The 21,689-nt window shown below is 39.4% G+C and overlaps 2 protein-coding genes across 2 annotated transcripts in view; both read right to left on the bottom strand.

The window, feature by feature from the left end:
* plrdgb (PITP-less RdgB-like protein) overlaps positions 1-12,386 on the bottom strand; it is a 49,655-nt gene extending 37,269 nt beyond the window's left edge. The window contains exon 1 of the mRNA XM_076979578.1: positions 12,122-12,386. Within this exon, the coding sequence (XP_076835693.1) occupies positions 12,122-12,146 (25 nt within the window). The 5' untranslated portion in view covers positions 12,147-12,386. The remainder of the gene's footprint in view (positions 1-12,121) is intronic.
* Positions 12,387-18,247: 5,861 nt separating this feature from the next.
* On the bottom strand, positions 18,248-20,478 carry mrm3b (mitochondrial rRNA methyltransferase 3b). The gene is made up of 4 exons (XM_076979579.1): positions 20,011-20,478; positions 19,471-19,712; positions 19,165-19,332; positions 18,248-18,897 (listed from the first exon to the last, which is right to left on the bottom strand). The coding sequence occupies exons 1-4, from the start codon at positions 20,430-20,432 to the stop codon at positions 18,353-18,355; spliced, it is 1,377 nt and encodes a 458-aa protein (XP_076835694.1). The 5' UTR covers positions 20,433-20,478; the 3' UTR covers positions 18,248-18,352.
* Positions 20,479-21,689: the final 1,211 nt, after the last annotated feature.

Here is a 21,689-nt window from a genome sequence, read left to right as displayed (position 1 = left end):
CTGCATTATTTTGTCTCACAGGAAGATTTTTAAAATCTTCCTCTGTGCTCTAATTAAGCTATTGAATTCTACCTGTGTGTAACTTTGCTCTGCTCACCATTCGTGACAGTCTGTTAGATAATTTAATAATTCAATAATTCTTTTTGATCTTCATAAAAATATGATCTGTCATATTTTAAGTACAGCAAAAGGTCTTAGTCTAGTAACACACTCGTGGTACCAGGACCATGACCAGATTTCCTTCTCAGAGGAGCGTTTCTGGGCAATACCATTCTTGCCATTCGTAATGTGTCTCGTCCCTGGACCTTGAAGCTCAGAAATGACAAGAAAATGAACAATGACAGAGCCCTCTTCTTCATGGTGAGGCTTAGTTGCAACAACATCTCCCAGAGGGAGCACCACTTTGAAGCAGAGCATGGCTAATTAAAACGGAAAAGCGCCCACGCAGCTGGAGTTGCAAATTGAGAGCTGCACTGGATACAGCTGAGCTCCGATAAGCTCATGAAGACCCCTCCATTCACTGCGCATTGTTCCTGACCGCTTTGTAGATACAGCACATTTTCCCCTTTTACATCCTCACTGAAAAGCAGCGACAGTCTGGTCTTCCCTGCCAGATGCATTAAACCCTGGGAGGAGGGCGGGGTTATACTTCAATGTAGCCCCCAGGCTTGTAAATCACAAAGACTGTAGTCCTTGATTGACAAACACAGAGGAAAAACCATCTTGCTTAGTAAATCTAACAAACACTATGTCAGAATATTGAGCTTCTAATCTGTAGTGAGGTTGGAGCTGATGTGATTTACATTTGGGCCTCAGGTGGTCACAATCTGGTGCTAAACACAGTGACCTCAACCATCTATTAAATCCCAATAGATGTGTTTTGCATGTACATTTCTTTTCATGATCTCTACAGGGGGCTGTGTTCGTCCATCTACATGAATGAATCTAACAGTATTCAACTTATAGCAATTATAAATGTGGTTGTTACTATTTCAGTCCACAACCTTGTGGCGATCAATGCAAAGTCCTCTTTGTTCATTCAAAACAAGACTAGTACAGTAAAAATGAACAATCCCTTTTATGCCTCAAGGAATAAGTCTGTTAGTGTGAAATTAGCTTCACATCATTACAAATTAATTCATTTTCACTATGCGAACATTAAAAGAGGTCTCATTGTGGCGGGCTTTCATGTGGGGTCAGATACTGGAACACTCTTTGTCTATTCTACACAAGCTCTTGCTTCTCTTCACAACATCAATCATTACCTGTCCATCACTGAGTTGTAGTTTGCCAGTTCTGTTTGATGGAAGCTTTGACGATGAGTTTTTAATGACTCAAACACAGTGGGTTGTTATCACAGCTGCTCCATAATCCCCATGGGTGCGTCATCTTTCCCCCTTCATGTCTGATGAAGGGTCATTTTCAGCCCTCTGACCTCAGTCAATACTCATCCTGCTCTGCACCATTACTGTCAGTCCACCTCTCCTTACATCCCTTTAAATCAAAGTGTTATGAAGCTTCACCTCTCTGAGTGATTAATCACCGGCCAGCCACCCTAAATGATGGAAAAGCTGTAATTCTCTAAATGAGATGCATGACAATTCCAACGAATTTGGTTACAGAAGATCTGTAATCAGTCTATTATTATTCAGATGTTTTCACCAATGTGGCAGTTTTCACAATCCTTAATCCTCAAACACCGTTGCACATCACATATTTATGTTTACACTGATCAAAGATGTCAGATGCACCAAAAGTAGTGAAAACGTGCACTGTGAGGGTATTCAAGGACAAAGACTATTAACACTATCATACATTGTAACATCTCATTAATGCATTGTGTGTGCATTATTTTAAATACTGTTGAAAGCATGAACAAAACTTTCCCCTATGATAGTAGCACAGCTCAGTTTGTTGCTATAGGGCAATGTCTATGGAGTAACAACAAAATCTCATTTTACAGTGTTATCATCTTTGTCCCTTCCCACCTTATTAGAAAGCGCATCAGGTTACACAGTCCACATCCCTAAGCTGAATTACATGCACACAAACATACTTGACCTCCCCCGTGTTCTTTTAATGAAGCTGTTCATCTTCAGGCTATGAAAATGTCTACAAATGGATGCAGCCATTAACAGGATTTTAATAACTCTGGGAATTTCGGGTCTAGGAGCTGCAATTACATCAGTCAAGCTTAGCTCGTCAAAAAGTAAGTTAACTTTGTTAGAGATTTATGAAATTGCTTAGAGCAGACTTTAATCTCTGAGACCCAGACGATGTTGTTTTTGTGTTTGTAGTAATTTGTAGTAGTAGTAGTAGTAGTGAAACCTGATAATTATGGAAACTAAGCAACATCTCTGAACAGGAGGCAGATTATGAAAATGTGATGCATGCAGAAAGTGATGTATTTACACAGTATTTTTTATTAAATCTAAGGTTTCAAAAAAATATCCAAGTACTGACAGTCAGAGCCTCTGGGACTAGTGGCTACAATCTTCAACTACACAACTGGAACTGAATACAAACATTCATACACTATATTTTTCCCTCACCTCCTCTCTCTCTCCACGCCCTGACCTTACGTACCCTGTCTCTGCCACATTCTTGTGTCACATTCTCAATAGAGAGGAATACACTCAAAACGAACTGAGCAATTACCCCACATTATAAACTTAAGTATTACAGGATAAATATAATGATAGTAGAAAGACCGCCAGAGAAGGGGGGGGGGGGGGGGGGGCAGACCGGCACACTGCGCAGGCACAACACCAGCAGTAATTAAAGATGAAGTGATTAGCAGTAGTCTGTGAAGCATCTCCTCCATTAGCCAGCCAATGGGCAGAGGTTGGAACGGTGCCCGGCGGTGCGTGGTGCACGCTGGCAGTGTTTTGTGAGGTGCCCTGCCTAGCGCTCAAACAGCTCAGCACCGCCGCAGCCCCGTCATTTCCCTCTGACTCATTCTCAGACACCTTGGGGATAATTGCTGTCATTTCCTAAACTCATTGGTCTGCTACAGACATGGCTGCTGATTAACACCGACCACGATCTAACACTGACTAACACAAATCTATTTACTTCTCTACTGGTATGGGGTAACATTAAACTAAATGGACTGGTGTACATTTTATTTATTGTGGATTTCTCAATCTTTGATTACTCTCATTTTTCATCCCTTAAATTCACTAGGTTTTTCCCCAACAGCCTGTGTCAGTCTAAATATTTGGATCCATATTTTTTTAGCTCAATAAACACTGTGGCTGTTAAACCATGCAAAACCATTTGAACACTTGAGTAGACCTCATCTATTGTATTCAAATATGACATGTTTCCTGACTCACTCTGCTCCCTCATTCAGTTTTGTCTTCTCAAAATGTGTCTCGGCCTCCATAAGAAAATACACAAAGGTCAGCTCACAGTCTATGGCATTTGCAATGCCTTGTGTGCCAAAATTGAGGGTTTGCATATTGCTTCACGTTTCTCCAGAACCTTTCTGCTGTATGTTAAGATAATATACTGCCTTAACCCTGAAGATGAACTCTGCAGTGAGAAAAAAATGAATGCATTAGCTATATCTTTGATTTCTAGAAATGGCAGCAATGAAGTGAACATTGTTCTTATGGTGAACAAACAAACACTTACAATAGATAAAATGTGACAGGTTAAAGCTTTTCTTAAATGTATGTCCTCTATATCAGATCAGTTACTCACAGCCACAGCAATGGCAAGACGGCATGAAAAGAAGGAAGACTAATCTTTGTCATAAATCACTTGTGTGTTCTACGCCTTGACAAATGCTGTACTTTAACTTTCAGCTTTGATGAATGAACAGTATTAGTTTAAAGAGTCACCTTTTACAGCCACACAGAGTTCAGAAACAAAACATGGTGATCTCTTGTTTGCACGATCATGCCAAGCATTCGATTCTGGGCAAGAAAACTGTTGAGTCTTCAAGGCTTTATGGTGACAAAGACCAAGATAAAAAAGGAAGTGTATTAAAAAGCTTTCAATATTTAAGGCGTGATATTGAATTCTCTCCCTAATATCCTTCCTATTGTAGATTAAGCACAACCTCTGCATTACCCATAAGGGCTAAGCTTCCTCCCTGTATGGTCATTACTGGGGGCAAACTGTGATAGGGTAGAGCCTGTTGGGATAATACCACTTCAGACATGACAAATAGCTCACAAAGACAGAAAAACCTAATTTCTGTGGGCCAGATGGTGTCACACTTGGTAGGAACATATGCCTGTTTCATTGGGCCGATAAAAATTGCATTGTAAGAATGTTTTCCCCTCTTCACACATCAGCCTTTCCATGTGTATAAAGCGTGCAGCATTTAAACACAGATAGCCACAATGCTGAAATTGTTTTGCATTTTCCCTAGTACCTCAGGGTTTTTTCTGTTGTGACACATAATCAAGCCATCAAAAGCCACATTATTTTGTTGTCCTGACCTTCAAGCGTGCCCTGGCCTGTGTGACTGTCACTGTCTTTTGAACGTGATGTTCTGTGTATTTGCTGCATCACATTTATTGTATTTCCTGCCTTTGCAGCACTTATACATTCACACATGCATGTCTGTGTGCTGAGCCATTATACTGTTGTTTATATACTGGATAGAATGAATGCACATTTTGTTTCAGTGTATGGAGGAATGACAGTAAAAACTGACTTGACTGAACTCAGCTTGGCTTTGTTTGAAATCATCATTTATCTTTCATTGTTCCACTATTTCACACAAATTCTGTGGAGACGTGGCTGTCTGCTCCGAGTCCTCCAACCGTCATTTTGTTCTTAACTATCACAAATCTACACATATTGTCAGAGTCTTTGGAAAATAAAGGACAAGTGTCATAAAGGGCCAGTGCAGAAGGCATCCCTCCCAAGGGCCACGCACACAGCCACACAGCAAAACAACACCCACCCCCACCCCTGGCCCCCCGGGCCCCCACTACCTTCAGCACCTGCCCTACTCCCAATCACCGGATTATTGATCATGTTCACCTGCGCCTTGTCTTGCCTCCTTGGTTTGTTTCTCCTGTTCAAGGGCCACGGGTGCTCTCCTCCAGTCTTGTGCATGACTCGCCTGCTGTGCTATGGGACTTACTGCTGCTCTGTAGCATCTCTGCGCTCTCAGTCGTACTGCCAGCGATTTCGATTGCCATTATTGTGGTGGCCAGCTCACCGCTGTGCTTTTCTGTTCCTTTCTTTTCTACAACGGGGAAATAAAGAAACTCCTTATTTGCACTCGCGTCTCGCTCCCTCCCTTCCAGCGTCACAGCCAGATTCATAAAACTTGATGGTAACCTCACTAGACCACACAAAATATACAGCACTGTATTTATTTCCGTTCAGTGACAATAAGTAGCACACCAGAGTCAACGTGCTGCAAATTCACATATACCCAAAGTGAAAGCCAATCAAAACTGACATGTAAATGACTTCATGCATATTAATGACACAACCAGCGCCATGACTAACACCAATTGTGAAATCAACTGAAAACTGCCAGCTGCATAAAAACCCATTTGTAGCTTCTTCGAAATCATGGAAAATTATTAAAATTGCATTGCTTCTCAATCTATATTTTTTTGTAATTTCTTCTTACTCAGGAATCCCACAATAATTAAATTTGCATTTCTTATGTTGCATGTTCTTATGTAAGTTATCTCCGTTTCCATGTAGGCTAATCCTACTATTAAATTTGTAAATTTGTAATTAGATATTTAAGTGTGTGTGTGGTTGATACATTTGTTGATACATGTGTGACCAAATATTTTTAGAGGAAAATCCACACTGGCTTATGTGTATTTGAAGAGATCAGAAATAAGTTTTTTGGAACAGAGACAACAATCTTATTTATATTCTTCTTATTAATATTGGCCCCTTTGTTATGAATACGATGTAATCAAAGGCACCAACCATTACTTATGATTACCGTTCATCTGTCTATCAAGCCTGTGCTAATCAAGAATCTCTTTTCACAAAAAGCCTAATTATCAGTTTACTACCTGTATTTTCCATTAGTCTGTTTTGGCCTGTCTAATGACCACAATAAAAGGTTAATGAAATTATGTAACATCAGTTCAGTACAAAAATAGGTGTTCCACAATGGCACTTTTACATTCTGCCCTGAAATGTGGAAATCAGAAAGCTCAGTCACAAAAGAATTGGAATTATCACAAGATAATTAAGAAGTGATATATGTTTATCTTCAGTGTTTTCATTTTCCCCCTATAAACATGCAAAAGGTTGAGCTTGAGATTTAGACAAATTTTTATAGCATTTTGCAGACACTCTTTCATTCTTTCCTAGAGTGACTTATTTTCAGTCAAGACAAACATATGCAAAAAATATATATATATATATACAGTGTGTGTGTGTGTGTGTGTGTGTGTGTGTGTGTGTGTGTGTGTGTGTGTGTGTGTGTTGTGTGTGTGGCAAAGAAGGGAAGGCATTTTGATTAAACAAGTGCTATGGCTATGGATCAATCATTCAAGTGCTTCTTGAAGATAGCAAGGGACTCCACGGTACAGACACATGCATGGAGTTCTTTCTACCCATCCGGCTGCTACTACAGAGAAGTCTTGAGGCTTATTTTCCCCCGTCTCTTGAGGAGCATTGCCTGAAGATGTGTTGTACCTGAGGCACAAAGGGTGTGAGACGTGATACAGGGAGAGACAACTGCTTACAGATAAGAATGTGCTGGAACATGTTGGGCTTTGCAGGCAAGTGTCAGTTTTAAATCTGATTCGGATGAATACAGAAAACCAGTGGAGGGAACACAGCAGCAATCTTTAATGTTTGTGGAAGACATTAAAGTTACTGCTTTATTTACGAAGCAAAATATAGCCAGTGCAAAAAATGGTGCGTCGTTTGAGTAATCGCATGCTTATGTCATGAATGACAAATTGAATACAGAATTGGCATTCTGTATTTCCATTTATTTGTCTCTGTCATTTCCGTTGGTGCCAGCGGTCCAGAGAATCAAAACAGCAATTGTGAACCAAAAACAAAAAAGATTACATTAAGGGACAATACAAAAACATTAAGTGAAAACAAAATTGCCTGAAATTACTTAAAATACTGCATTTGTGTACACTCAGTCAACGTTCAACATTAAAATAAATGAAGACTCATTAACATCAAATCAAAATACGTCGGTATTAACCAAAATGAAACATTTACAAAAAGGCTTCATTAAAGTCATGATGGATGTGAACCACTGACAGTATCAAGCTTGTGCGAGATGAATGCCATATAAAAACATAAGTGCATTTATAAATGTTTGCTCACCGGAAAATTCCTATTGTGTGTGAATCTTAATCACACCTCTTTATTCTAAGAGAATGTGTCTAACTCAGATGATAAGGTGCTGGTTCCCCGGGCCAGTGTCCTCCATTAGTTGACAGTGGCAGCTGTGTGGCTTTTGTTTGTGTTATGTCTTGTATTTTCATGTGGGTTTTGTTTTGTTTTTTGGAACACGCCCTACACAGGTGGCACCTGTTCCCACCTTATTCACTGCACCACCTGTACGTCATTATGTCTTGATTTCTTTCCTTTAAACCCCCTTTATTTTTAAAAAGCTTTGTCTGTTATTATGGTACTTTTGGGTTTGTTTTGTTTTTTGTCTGTGTACTTTTGAGTTTTTTAGTGCATTAACTCAGTTTCTTCCTGTCTTGCTTTGCCCATGACAGCTTGTAAATTAGAAAGATATAATTACCAGCAAGTGTCCTACAAAATGGGGCATATTTTGAAGGTGATCTTCAAATCATCCGCATTAAATAGCGTATGTGGACTTTCTCCATGCTGTGGCATGATGCTCAAGGGCTGTCAGAATATTATAGTTTCATAGTACAAACAATAGCTTTATAGTAGCTGTTGTGTTGAAGCAGTGCCCCGCTGGTCCAGTCCCACAACAAATACAAAATGTTTTCATTCAGATCCCTCTGCATTGACAATTACCCTTCAAAGGTAGACCCTGCAAAACCACGTGGTGTGAGAATTTGTCCCGTCCGTAAATTTACAATCTCCAGCCTGCTCTCTCCAACACTTGGACCAGCAATCCAGAGTTCAGAGGTGTGAATCCCAGATACTAACAGCAGGGAAGCAGACAGATCTCCTGCCCAGCCCTGGCACTGACGGCAGGCACGAATGCATCAAAGCACACCATCTTATTCTCTGGCCATAATGGCCTTGAGCAAGGCACTTCACACTTATTCAGACTTCCAACCAACCCTTGTGCTGTGAACAACATAAAAGAAATTCCTACAGTAGCATCTGTAAGCAACTGACACACAAGTGACACCATTGTTGTTGCTTTGGCTCTTTACTTTGAGCAGAAAGTGGGAAGTGAAACAGTTAAGGTGTCAAACACCAGCTCTATATGTAGACTGGCTAAAGCAAACAGGAATAACCACCAGCTGGCTGGTCAGTTATTACATGGTCAGCTAGATATCATTAGTTCATGCACATGTGTCGCACTAGCAGTGTTCAAATCCTTTAACAAATTAAAATTATAATTTTCATTATGACAATATGAAACATGGAATCAGAGCATGTGCAAAAGTAAATTGACCACAGCAGCATTGGTAAAGTAAGTTAGGTAAAAGATTCAGGTGAAACACACATTAGTGCTCAAGTAATCTATTAAGCACACCAATCAAATGAGACATCCTTGGGAAAAGAACCACACTGACTAAAAGAGAGAGGAGACCAATCAAATTACTGTAATGCCAAGACGTAAATCACACAGATCAACAATGCCAAGAGGAAAGGAGACATATGAGGACATCAGGAAGAAGGTGGTGACAGCCCATCAATCTGGGGAAACCTACAAAACCATCTCCAAAAAAATCCAGTTCCATCCATGCTCTACAAACTAGAAACTTTCGCTTCATATTATTTGGCCACAATCACAGGTTGCCATAAAAGTCAACACTACATATAAACAGAAGAATCTCCTCACAACAGTGAGTGGAAATGTGAAGATCTGGATCTGTATTTCTGGCTCTGGACCTGGACAACTCCATATTTTCCATGAAACCATCAATTCCCAGGCCTCTCGACAAATCTTCTGCCATCAGTCATGAGGCTGAAGCTGGGATGGAAATGGATTATGCAACAAGACAACAACCCAAAGCATTCCAGCAAAACTACCAAGGAAAGGCATAATAGAAAAATGATTTGCACTCTGGATTGGCCCAGTCAAAGTTTGGACCTCAATCCCATAGAAATGCTGTGGCAAAATCTAAATCTCTCAGCTGGTGGCGTTTTGCATGGAGGAGTGGGCAGAAATCCCATAAAGTAGATGTGAGACGGTCGTTTGTGGTTACAGAAGACATGTGGTTAAAGTAATGGCTGCAAAAGGAGGTGCCACAAGCAGTTCACTGGTATACTGACTTTCTGGTATTATGCATTGATGCATAGTATGTTATACTGTAATGGTATAGGTACACTACAACAGTGGCTACGTAATGAAAAGTATTCCTAAAACATGTTGGCATGGACAGGTATGGGTACCAGTGGAACTGGTTCATCTGTCAGTGGTCCCAGTGGCAGCAGCATGGTCAATTAACTGCTATACTGTTCAGACAAAACAGATGTTTATCCTCTCAAATTAAGCCTTATGTGTCTTTCCTTCCCTGATTTAGTACTTACTCTTGTCTCTCATGTATGTGCCACTTGGTGTACCTGTCATCTGCCTTTTCTCTGAAACAGACAGCTTCTAAATCCCCTGACAACAGAAACACCAGTACGGCTGGAAAATGTGACATGAATCTACATCACCTTTACATCAATACCTAACTCACACCCAGATGCAGAGAGATCTCCATTAAATGTCATCCCTGCGTTAGGATTGTGGATTACCAGGAATTTTCACCAAAAATTGTATATGAGTAACGAGGCATTTGCAGATGCTGGGTGGAAAATAGTAATACAAAATGAGTTTAAGTGCATTTAACTGATTCAGAACTTAAGTTTCTTAAGTGACCACGTGCCTTCAGTTGTCATTTTCCATTTGTGCATTTATGCATACAAATCCTGAGGTAATTACAGCAGTCCCTAATAAGATGTTTTAGCCTGAGAGAGAGATAGATGCTTTATGTGTTATAAACACTGAAAGGTTTTTCCAATGGTAGTACATGCTTTTAACACTTCAGCAGTGAAAAACACTTTTAGTGTGCTGTGGCTCAGCAATACTGTGTGTGTGTGTGTGTGTGTGTGTGTGTGTGTGTGTGTGTGTGTGTGTGTGTGTGTATACCTGTGCAAGGACTAGCCATACTAGTCTTAAACTCTGTGACAGAGGCTACAATTTCAACTCCATTTCAGTTTCCATTTATATTCGCACGATTCAATGCAAGACATGTCTAGTGACAATTATGTGCTGCATATGCAGTATGACAATCTTCAGTACATATCATCAGATGCTTTGCTTTGTAAAGGACAGACAGAATCCTTCAAAGGTCTTTGTCTTTTCCTTCCAAACCATGCCAAGGCTTCAGATGGCACAGCTGTCCCATTATGGGTAACACCACCAAAAGTAGTGCTGTATACAAACCATACCACCACCATTGTGTTTGTAATCATGTGTGATCAGACATGTACTGAGTGGGCTTCGATGAAACTAGACCCTCAAGCTAATTAAGGCCATTCAAACCTATCTGATAGGACACAGATTTCTATTTGATGCTCAGAATGAGATGAGCCCAGACAAAACTGTAATCAACCATATCAAAGATAATCAGATATGCGTATGGACTGTTCTGCCTCTACACAAGTTAATTCAAACAGTTATTTGGTTAAAAAATAGTCACCTGGGTACAAAGCACTCTTGCATCTCCAAGGCAGATAAGGTGTTCCAGTTCTCAAACAAAACATGAATGTCCATATTTGAAAAGATTGTGTCACGCTGTATAAGGGTACATGTCCCGGCTTTATCAGGTGTAAATTAGGTCAAAGTGTTTTTCTCCATCAGACATCTTTGAAAGGTTGTCCTTTTGGTGTAATGTACTGACCAGCCTGGGTTGTTTTATTATAATGTCATAAAACATGCAATGCTAATATAATATTTAGTGTCTATCTGCTTGTCACAAGACGCCATATGAACAAGCAGCTATGTATAATGACAAAACCAAGGCTACCAAATTATTTGTGTTATTGTAGTCTCCTTTTTTTGTGCAAGACTTAACTGAAAAGGGTAAGAAAGTGAACATACATGTGAAAGGCAATGTCCCTGGTTGCTTGTGTTTAAATATTTTTATACATTAAACAAAGAGTGTGCATAGTGTGTTGTTCACTGTCATCAGTTCATTTTGTTCACTGTCATCAATCAATTGTGTTAAATGTCTCATTTCATAAACAAAATGGTTGAGGTAACCAATTTTATATATTGTTGCACTGTACTGCCAAAGAATATTTGCATTTAAAACAGTAAGCTTAATCTAAGTAATTAGCAACAAGTTTGTATGTACTAGACTAAGGTACTATTCAGCTGGTACCTGTTTATTAACATGTTATTAGCTTGTGACAGAGTTGACTGTCAATATGAACTGTGAATAATAAAGGTGTCTAGAACCACGTATTCCAAGATAGGTCAAGCCTTAAACATCGCTTAAAGTTCTAAGGAGCTCTAGATGAATACGCATTTAATTTTTATGAATGGAAATGACCGGTATTTTACGTGCGTCCACGATCCCGCAGTAGCCCTGTTTTACGGTATACACACGAACTGAAAAATGAAATCTCGCCTGCCCTACATGTAGGTTATTTGAACTTTGCAGAGGTTGGGAAGGTACCCAGCTATTTTGTCATGTCTGCAGCGCATATTAAGTTATACTGACACTGTGATGCTTCCTCACAAAACGCACGCTATAAATTCTATGACATGTTTGTCAATTAATTGCTGTCACACGAATACCTTTCTCCTGTTTCCGTGCAATGTCAGTGCGTCACCCTTAATACTACCCCGCTGACAAAATCCATCAACTGACCCGCGCATTCCAGAAGGCATCACTGTGTATACATGCAGTTAAATAGTTCAACGTCTTCGGTTAATTGTGGCATGCAGGTTTTAGATGAACGCTTCCAAATCACTGTCAAGATTCTTTAAAAATCTTACCTCTCTCTCGCGTTTCTTTCGCCATCCTCTCTATCCTGTTTCCTCTGTGTGTGTGTGTTTGTGTGTGTGCGTGTGTGTGTGTGCGTGTGTGTGTTGGGCGTGCGTGCGTGCGCGCGCGCTTTAAGAAAGTCTCAGCCGCTGAGCTTGTCAGATTGACAATATCTGTCTCTCAGTGCCACTCAACTGTTTCCTCCATTCCAGGTAACCGAATTAAAGTTGACCAGTGTTGATACTGACGGTTCAGCTCGTCTAAGCTATTGCCTTATCAAACCTCCTTCTAAGCTAATTTATCATCAGCCAATCATATTTCACCCCTATGACGCTGTGTTACTACTGGTAGGGGGTTCCAATCTAATACTGATAAAACGCTGAATACTGGAACTTCACTACAAGTCGATGCCACCTCATTCAAACGTTCTTGAGAAAAAGCGTATTTTAAAACGACAGAAACAGGATTTCCGTGTAGCTTATTAATAATTCCAAATCCACGCAGGAGTCTAACGTCTTTATAAGTTGTAGGCATGTTTCACATATCTGATCTTATGTCAGTTAAGGGTCAGGTGCTTAAATCTTTTAAGTCGAAAACCAACCGCACGGAACATGCTTGACTTAGGAAAATTAATTACACTAATTATCTTTAAGGTGCGCTGCCGGAATGAACATTTTAAGTGGATCTCGTTAGGGGAATTCAAATGTCCAAATTGTTCAGTTAACAGCGGATTTGCTGTAGGCGTTTAATATTTCATTTTCTTAAACGTTGTCGTGCAGTCAGCATGTCTAACTGGCGAACGGGGTAGCAACAGAGAAAACCACACATGAATAGATGGCACCATAGCAACTGCAGTCTTAGAAAATGTTTTTCTTGTATTATAGATTGAGATAAAACTGGTCGTTTTGTTCCAATGATCTTTCAATGGTAACCTAACATAGTAAAGCTAGAATCTGACCATAATTGTACAGATTATGGGAAACAGATGAACCACATTAGATTATTCACAATGAGATCTGCAGTCTGCACACTTTTCTACCACAACAGTGAAACTGGGATTAAGAATGTTGTGATTTGACATATAATCCTATGACATAAACCATGTGAAAGAGGTCAAGATCATAAACCTTTGAAAACAAACTTTGTTTCAGGAGTCCCTCAAAGGTCGGTCAATCAAAATGAACAGTGCCTCGGGTACTACCTGTGAAACCAGCATGATTCAGCAGTGTGATGTTATTGTGAGCTGAGAGGACTGTTAAAATGTGTTTCTTGATTAACTGCCTAAAGCTCAGTTAAATATTTTGAATGACATTACATGAGCATTGGTGACATTAAATTTGATATTTTCATTCTATGCCTTCTGAAGGAACTCTAGGAATTCTAGGAATAGTGTAAACCTACTCTTTTCGTAGCTGGTCATCACATGGATGTCCAGACACTGTACACATTTGAATATTTGCTGTAGCTGAATCCATATAAAAAGGATTATAAGTCATCCTAAACCAGCCATAATGACTGCCTGGCCATTTGGATTTATTTATTATTTTCTTTGGGGGGGGGGGGGGGGGGGGGGTACAACTTGTTGGGTTTGTTTTTTGTCTTTTTGCTTTTTGGAGTGTCATCTTTATGCCATATATTTATAAATTTACAGTGTAATTAAGGATCACTAAAGAAACATAAGAATCACATACAATCAAAATTGAGAGAAAATCACATTTCAGACAGCGTGCATCTTCCCATCTGTTTTATTCCTACCATATTGCTGAACAGTAGTGCAATTTTCCACGCCTTTACAGTATTTAGTAGTTAAATGTCCCCACACCCAGGTCCACACCCTCACCTCCTCCTTCAGTGAGACCCTGGGCTGCTGTGCTCCACTATTCCTTGTAGCTGAGGAACTCTTAAGCTTGTTGTGATTCCTGATGCACTTCCACCTCCCACACATCCTCAAGAGGAATAAAACAGAAACAGGAAAAGTTACAAAAGGTAACTGATGGGCTGGATTATCGCTGACTGCCTGGAGTATGAATACATATTTGTTTGGTTTTTTTTATTTCCGTTTTACAAAAATCGTTTTAGTACAAGTGCCAGTGGATGTCTTGTAATACAAGACAGATTCGAAGCCTGAGACTTTTGAGTTTTTGGGGTTTTTTGTGCTGCAACACATACCAGCTGCTGACTGAGTACAAAATAAATCATATGGATCTTCTTGGGCCCCGTGGCAAGTCGTATGTAGTATTGTTTAATTATTCATTTCTCGGTCCGCCCACTCAACATTCAAAACACACACCACACACTCATAATCCACACAAACTACGTGTTTGCAGATTGATTTTTGGATCACATTAAACATGATGGCCCGCTGCATCCATTCTACCTCATCCCTTAGTTAATCATCTCGAAAGTTTGCCTTTACTGAATATCAATAAAGCATGACATAATGAAAAATAGCCCTTGGACTGCACCATGACATTAAAATATTTCAAATGCTTGCCTTGTCGTTGAGGTATATAACATCTGTGTATAAGCTGAACTGATATGAGCATCTATGTAGGAGCTGAACTGATATGAACATCTATGTATAAGCTGAGTCTTGATGCATGTCAATCACATTCATGTACTGCCTATTTCATTTTGCTGAGCTGATCTTGTTACTTCTGTTACATTCTTTCTACATTTAATTGAACCAGTGTTGTCCAAAATAATGTTAATAATGTTTCCCGGTATTATGGTTTTAAAAGGTATTTAGTAATAATTGTATTATTAATGTGTATCTTGCTGGCATCAGGTTATGCCCCAAATTGTGAATAGATCAAATTGAGAGTAGTTCAAATGGCCTCCAGGGGCTTGTTTTGTAAAATGCAGACAGGTTGTAGTGCACAGCAAATGGACACAAAGTAGCCCTTTGATTCCCCCCCTCCCCATCCCAAGAGTTAGATGGATGATTTGAAGTATAAACAAGGAAACAGAAACACTGAGCATCATGTGAGCTTCATTTGAACACAGAAGTGGGAAAAAAGTGATGAGAAAATATACACAGAATGACAAAATCAGGTCACTGAAGGGGAGTACAAATTCACTAGGTGACAAGAGAATGAGGTAACAATAAGGACTGACTGCGTAGACTGTGAGGTAACAATAAAGACTGACTGCGTAGACTGTGAGGTAACAAATTATTGCTCCTTGAAAGAGGACAAACAGTCATTCTGTCTGGAAAGGCAAGAGAAGTTCAAAATGTATGGGAGCAGAAGCAGTTATCCCCTATGAGAGAATCGTCGCAGTGCTGACGTCAAAGCCTTCCTCATTCTCTCTCTGTCTCTCTCTCTCTCTCTCTCTGCTGTTCTCTCTGTTGCTATTTTTAGGCTCTCATCAGTACTAGGTATAAAGGGGTGGCTGTTTCTCCCAGATTTTTTAATTTTCTGCAGTCACATCCAAATAATCTGTAAAGATTACAATTAAATACTATATTTTTACCTCTATCCAACACTTGGGTCATGTATGTTAATGATTGTGAATGTATTCAGTGTCTGAATACAGCAGCTGAATACAGAACTACATATTAGCAGTGTATCAGTGTTTTTTTTTTTCAGATTGATCAGGATCATCCTTAACCTTGTATGTATGGGTGTGTCTCCTAATGTTCAGTTTCAGTGAGTCAGTGTGAGTATGTAAACATGCAGTAAGTTTCATTAGCTTGTCAGCACAGAGGACAGGTAACTGGGGCTCAGATTATTCATAATGGGTCCATAATGAGCTCTTCTTCCCATGCTAATCAACAGATGGGTTCATTTTCCATCTCATCAGCTTTTAGTTTTAATTATATTCTCATATACTCACCAACACTTAATCATGGCATATAATGGCCAGCAGAAATGACTTTAAGATTTCATTGGTGGATCATACCCAAGATTTCATGAAATGTCTTAGAAGTGCATGTGCAATACAGACCAATGGATTGAAAGCATTGATCTTTTATTAGAACTTTTATTTTTTAATATTTTATTTTCTGAAAAGATATAATGTTTATTGACATGGAATAAAAGGGTTTCTGTTGATTGTTACCTAGATTTATGTTTACATTCTCTTCCTCAAAATATCCTTCTGTATCTTCAATAACTTCCTGACATATCTGAGGTATAATTCCATGAGGCACAGAATTCATACTGCTGCTCTATAGATGGTATTTTAAGTGTACAAGTTCTTCTTCAAATCCTTTTGGCTGGTGAAATATGCTTTTCACACTGACTGATCTGACATAATTTTTCCTATAGAATCTTAGCTTGTAAGAGATCCAGACAGTGTTTGTGTGTGTGTGTGTGTGTGTGTGTGTGTGGGGGGGGGGGGGGGGGGGGGGGGGGGTCTAGTGGGAGGGGGGGGGGGGTCAATCTTGCTGTTCTTGTTTTTGTTTGCATTGATAAAGTAATTATTCTCAGTTCTGAGGATCACAGCGTATTTTCATCCATTTGACATGTATAAGCTTTGACAGTAGTGAAGTGCATTCAAATACAAAATACCTTTCTTGTCAGTATGAGATCTCTTGGTAAGGCATGCTATCCACAACATCTTCATTTTCTTCCAAAGACTTTTCCGGTCAGTAAGAATTAGGTTTGCACTAAGACATGATATCCAAGAGATTGTCTTCCATGGGACATGCAGAAATGAGAAAATCGGGTGACATTGGAGCAATTCATGATGGGCAACAATAACGTGGATCAAATCCCATAATACTATTGTCTAATTGCTCCCTCTAGTGGACTAAATAATACGTTTCGTCTGTTTCAATGTATTCAGACACGTCAAATGGTTATCTTTCAGAAACAAAAACAGGTTCGTAATGTCTTGTCTATGTCTAAATTATGTTTCCGCTTATCTTAAGCCAATACAGTCAAAGCTCACCCACTCCTAAAGTAACTGGTAGTGACCCTAAATAAGGTCACCCAGAGCAACTGCTTATTTACCATCTTACCATCTTATCTTAGTTCTTACTCACAGCTTACTAAGGTAGCTGATATGATTATACACTGGCTAAATCCCCAGCTCAAGTTAAATTACTTATGACTCATAATTGCATATGATGAAAATGCAACAATAACACAATACTCAATACCACAGGTGAGTGCCAAGCCTATTACCATAACAGCATGCAGCTCTGGTTACACATTAAAGCAGACAACTACCAGTTCCCCATACACACAACCACACACACAAACTAAATGGAATATACTGCCATTGCATATAATAACAAAAGCAACAGAAAAAATAAAACGATTCAATTATATATATGTTTGAAGGGTAACTAATGTTACTTGTGTATTAAATTACCATTAAACACAAAAACATCTTCCTAGCCCGTGTAATATGTGTCTAATAATGTATTGTACTATGCTCCAGTTTGCAAGTTGTGCACATGAGGTCTTTCCTGCTGTTCAGTTGTTCTGCTTAGTGAGGACCATCACAGGAGGGAAGGGATTATTTATTCCACACAGCCATTTGTGGGCTGGGGTGTGTGATTCTAGAGCAGCGTGTATCTCGGACACACAGGGTTTCACAGTGAGATTGGTCTAGGCTTTACAGACGCCCCGCGTGCACTTCCTGCAAGGCACACAGTGGTAATGTTTGAAGCTCTAAATAGCAGATTGTCATCATTGCTTTATTGCTTTGAAAGACTGGACCTTTAAAAACTCTGAAAACATGAGAGCAGAATTGTCCCTGATGTGCTGGGGAAATGAGTGCAGGCATGTTAGCGGCACCATTTAGACAAAGGAAGACTGAAAAATGTGAAAGTGTCAGAGCCACTTTAAGTGAATCAAAGGATCAAAAATAAAATAATAGAATTAAAGTGGAAGTTAAAAACAAATGGCTGAATTGGCAACTGTTTATTTTGCGTTATTCTTTAAATATATGTAAAACTGGAGTATAACATTTCTCAACATTTTATGGAACTTGATTTTTCATCTCTAACCTTTTCATAGGAATTGCACTTGGGCAATAATAGATCATTAAAAAATTACTTTTTATGAACTAATAGCACTGGTGCATTTATGGTCCATGCATGCAGAAATTTAAGTACAAATAAATTATCATACTTTGTGTGCCTATACAGTAAAATCAACAATATTAAATTCACAGCAAGAAACTAACTCCTACATTGTTTATTTAATAGTTATTTTAATAATTTGTTGTACATATGCTGTAGATACGCAGGTGTTCATGGCATTGTTGATTACATGATCTGTGTCCATTCATTCACAAGCCTGAAGCTGCAGCTGTCTCCTGCCTTCAAACAGTAACACACTTGCAGCCATGGCAGAATTCAGACTGTTCACTCCACGCACCATGGGGATAACTAGTCTCCGCCCTTCTGTTTTTTCAGCCAACTGCAAGGCTTCCTGACTCAGACCGTGAGTCTCTCCACCAATCACAATGGCCGTGTGTCTACCGGTCCAACTGATATGATAAGGCTGAGTCTCTAAAGCTGGGCCTGTCTGGCTACATCTATCCTCCTCGTATTGATCTTCATTAAAATCTTCGTCTTCATTACACATTTTTCGGTGGTTGCGGTGTTTGCTGATCCATCCATAGTCTCCATGTTTCTTTGGATTCTCAGGTGTCGCTGAGAGTTGCTGCCTCTTTATCGTGTCTCTACAGTTGTCAGCCACGTGAACAGTTGTGGCGGCAGGAAGGTGACTGTGAATGTCTACCCAGGTGAGGTTAGGGATTATGGGAAGGCAGAAATGAGCACCCATGGCAGCACGAAGGACCTTGGTTTCCCAGACATCAACACAGCCTGAAAAGAAGGTCCAAAAATATATATACATGAATGATTTCTCTCTCATCATATTAAACAACAGTTTTATATGCCATTCATATTTTCATATTCACCTTGTAATAAGCCTCAAATAATAACAAAGGTATTTAATTTTCTTTCATTCATGTTTCAGAGTAATCAGTGTTGTGATAAAACATTCTTGGGTTCACTCACATCCTGTCTTGTAGACAATTTATTATATGTATATGTATTTTATATGTAATATATGTGGGGTTGTTTATGCACCTTTAGTAAGCAGCACACTGTGGCATCCTGCAGCCACAGCACAACGCAACACCACACCGAGGTTTCCTGGGTCCCGCATATTATCACAGATAAGGGTCAGTGGCAACGCCTTCCCACGCTTCTCCTCAGGAAAGTGCATTCGGGACACCTCAGGACGTCTGAAGACAGCTGAAACATAAGTGACGAGCATTAATTCCTTAAGTCCTTATTTTCACAGAGAACCTGGAGTGAATCCAAACATCACTTTGTAACTCTATTGTCAGCAAGTAAGAGGAACAACAGCCATGGATCTGACCAGCCCCTTACCTACAACATCAAAGGGGGAGTCAAGACCAGAGATTCTGATGTCCTCTGGCTTTACATTGATTAGGCTGGCCTGCGTGAGCTTGTGCATGGGAAGTTCCCTTAGCGTCTCCACAGTGCTGAAGAAGACCGTTTGCAGCAACCCCCCTGCATCCAGGGCATCACAAATAAGCCGAGGACCTTCCAGCAGAACCTTGCCCTGTTGCTCACGGAGCTTCTTCGAACGGGCCAAGTTACCCAAACGTCTGTAAATGTTTTGATGAAATGAATTTAGAGGTTGTGAATGACCAGATGGTGAAACGAATATAATGAATATTTATATATTTACTTAATTTTAACATTTGCTTATGACGGACGCAGATCATGTAAAAATAGTTGTTTCATGTAAACATAGTTGTGCTTTCGATAAAAACAATGTTTTCATTTTTGTGAGTTCCGAATGTTTAGATGGGTAATGCGGTTAGTTTGTCGTCATATTTCTTCAAAAATACAGTAAGACTTTAATATGTAGTAGGCATGTCTATACTAATGCGAAATACTCACGACAGGCTCTTGTCACCAGGTCGTGCCTTTTCATACCACAATCCATCCACTTCCTTTAAACCTGAAGATATGGAATGGGAAACGCGGCTTATTTCTTTGCTGGCTGTTATGTGATGAGGCGATTCTGAAATCTGTACAGACGCAACCGGCGTCGTATCTCCATGTTTTTGACGTACGATTTTATCTGTCTCCATCACCCTATCTTTGGAAGTACATCCTTGTGCTGGAGACAAGCCATTTTCCAGTACGTCCTCGCATTGAGCGTGGACGTCTTGAACAGCTAACTTCGAGGAATTTAACTCCGAACCAACAGCCAGTGGTCTGCGTCTAACTACACGCGCATATCTAATGCTATTTCTGACTTTCACAGTTGGTTCAAGTATCTTGTACACGCCTCCCATGCGCCTCATGAGCGTCGCCATGTTTAATGTTCCTACGACGCACTCTTGCACATCCGGGTTAGTGACGCAATACCGTACGGATCTTGTTGACAGGAAGACGGGAGGGCTTTAAAATTGTCTTCGATGGTGAGATCGATAAATAGGCCTACCTCTCCAATCCAGTATATAAAAAACAACTGGAGCATAAAATTTGTGATATATGTGAATATAAGTATATGAAAGCTACATTTATTAAGGTTGTTTAGGAACAATAAACTAGGCCTAAGTCAGTGTAGCATAGATTTTTGATAAGGAATGCTGTAAATCATATTGCAATATTGTAATAAAACATTTTATATTCAGGAATAATAATTTATTAAGGATAAAGAAAGAAGAAGTCTTATAATCATTTGATTATAAGCTCAATCCAATGGATCCTCAGAGGTTGAACATTAAGAGGTAGGGTTTTAAAACCCTTTTTTATGTGGGCAGCAAATCTAGAAAGGAGGTTGAAGATTTTGAGTGTGAGATCACAGATTCAGGATAGGATAGGAGTAAATGATTTATTGGTATGGATGTTTTGGTTTCAGTGTGACTATCCAATGCCACAGAAATACTTTGAATGTTTTCTTGTTGAAATTTTTAAAAATCTTATTATGAACTCATTGCTATTATATGATGTTGTAATCTGAGCTTTGGTGCCAGTTTTATTCCTAGTTCCTTATCATAAACATACGTGTATTTAGCTCTATGAACTTCAAAAGACCAAATAAAATGTTTCAACAAAAAGCATAGCTGTTCATCAATATTATAGTCTCTGGGTTGTTGCTACAGAACAAGCAAGCAGCAAGCAGTGTGAATGTCATGTTAGGTAGATTCTGTGAATAAATTTCTTTCATACATCTTTTAACTTTATAAGAAATTAGGTGTTGGTTAGATCTGCTCCTCTTTCCATTGTCCACATGTGTCTTTGTGTTGTTATTTTGTTTTATCTGTTTGATGTGTTGCCATGGGCTCTTGTGTTTACGTTTCCTGCATGATGCGCATCTCAGGTATTATCCACATCTTCTTCCATTGAATGTCTTCACAAAAATGAATCTGATACAAAATAACATGAGGTAGTATAATAATATAATTTAGGGGGAAAGTCTTATAGCTCTTATACTGTTACTAAACTGAAAAGAAAAACAGTTCTACCTATAGCAAAACCTACTGGTTTTTAAAAGAGGTTATCATATCATCTCAGTTGCTGTCTGAACAGATATACATACTTTAGAAAATATTGTACTAAACACCTTT

Source organism: Brachyhypopomus gauderio, chromosome 18 (genome assembly GCF_052324685.1).
Source record: "Brachyhypopomus gauderio isolate BG-103 chromosome 18, BGAUD_0.2, whole genome shotgun sequence".
NCBI lineage: Eukaryota > Metazoa > Chordata > Actinopteri > Gymnotiformes > Hypopomidae > Brachyhypopomus > Brachyhypopomus gauderio.
The sequence above is the reverse complement of the archived record's forward strand: the minus strand, read 5'-3'. Positions and strand labels throughout refer to the sequence as shown.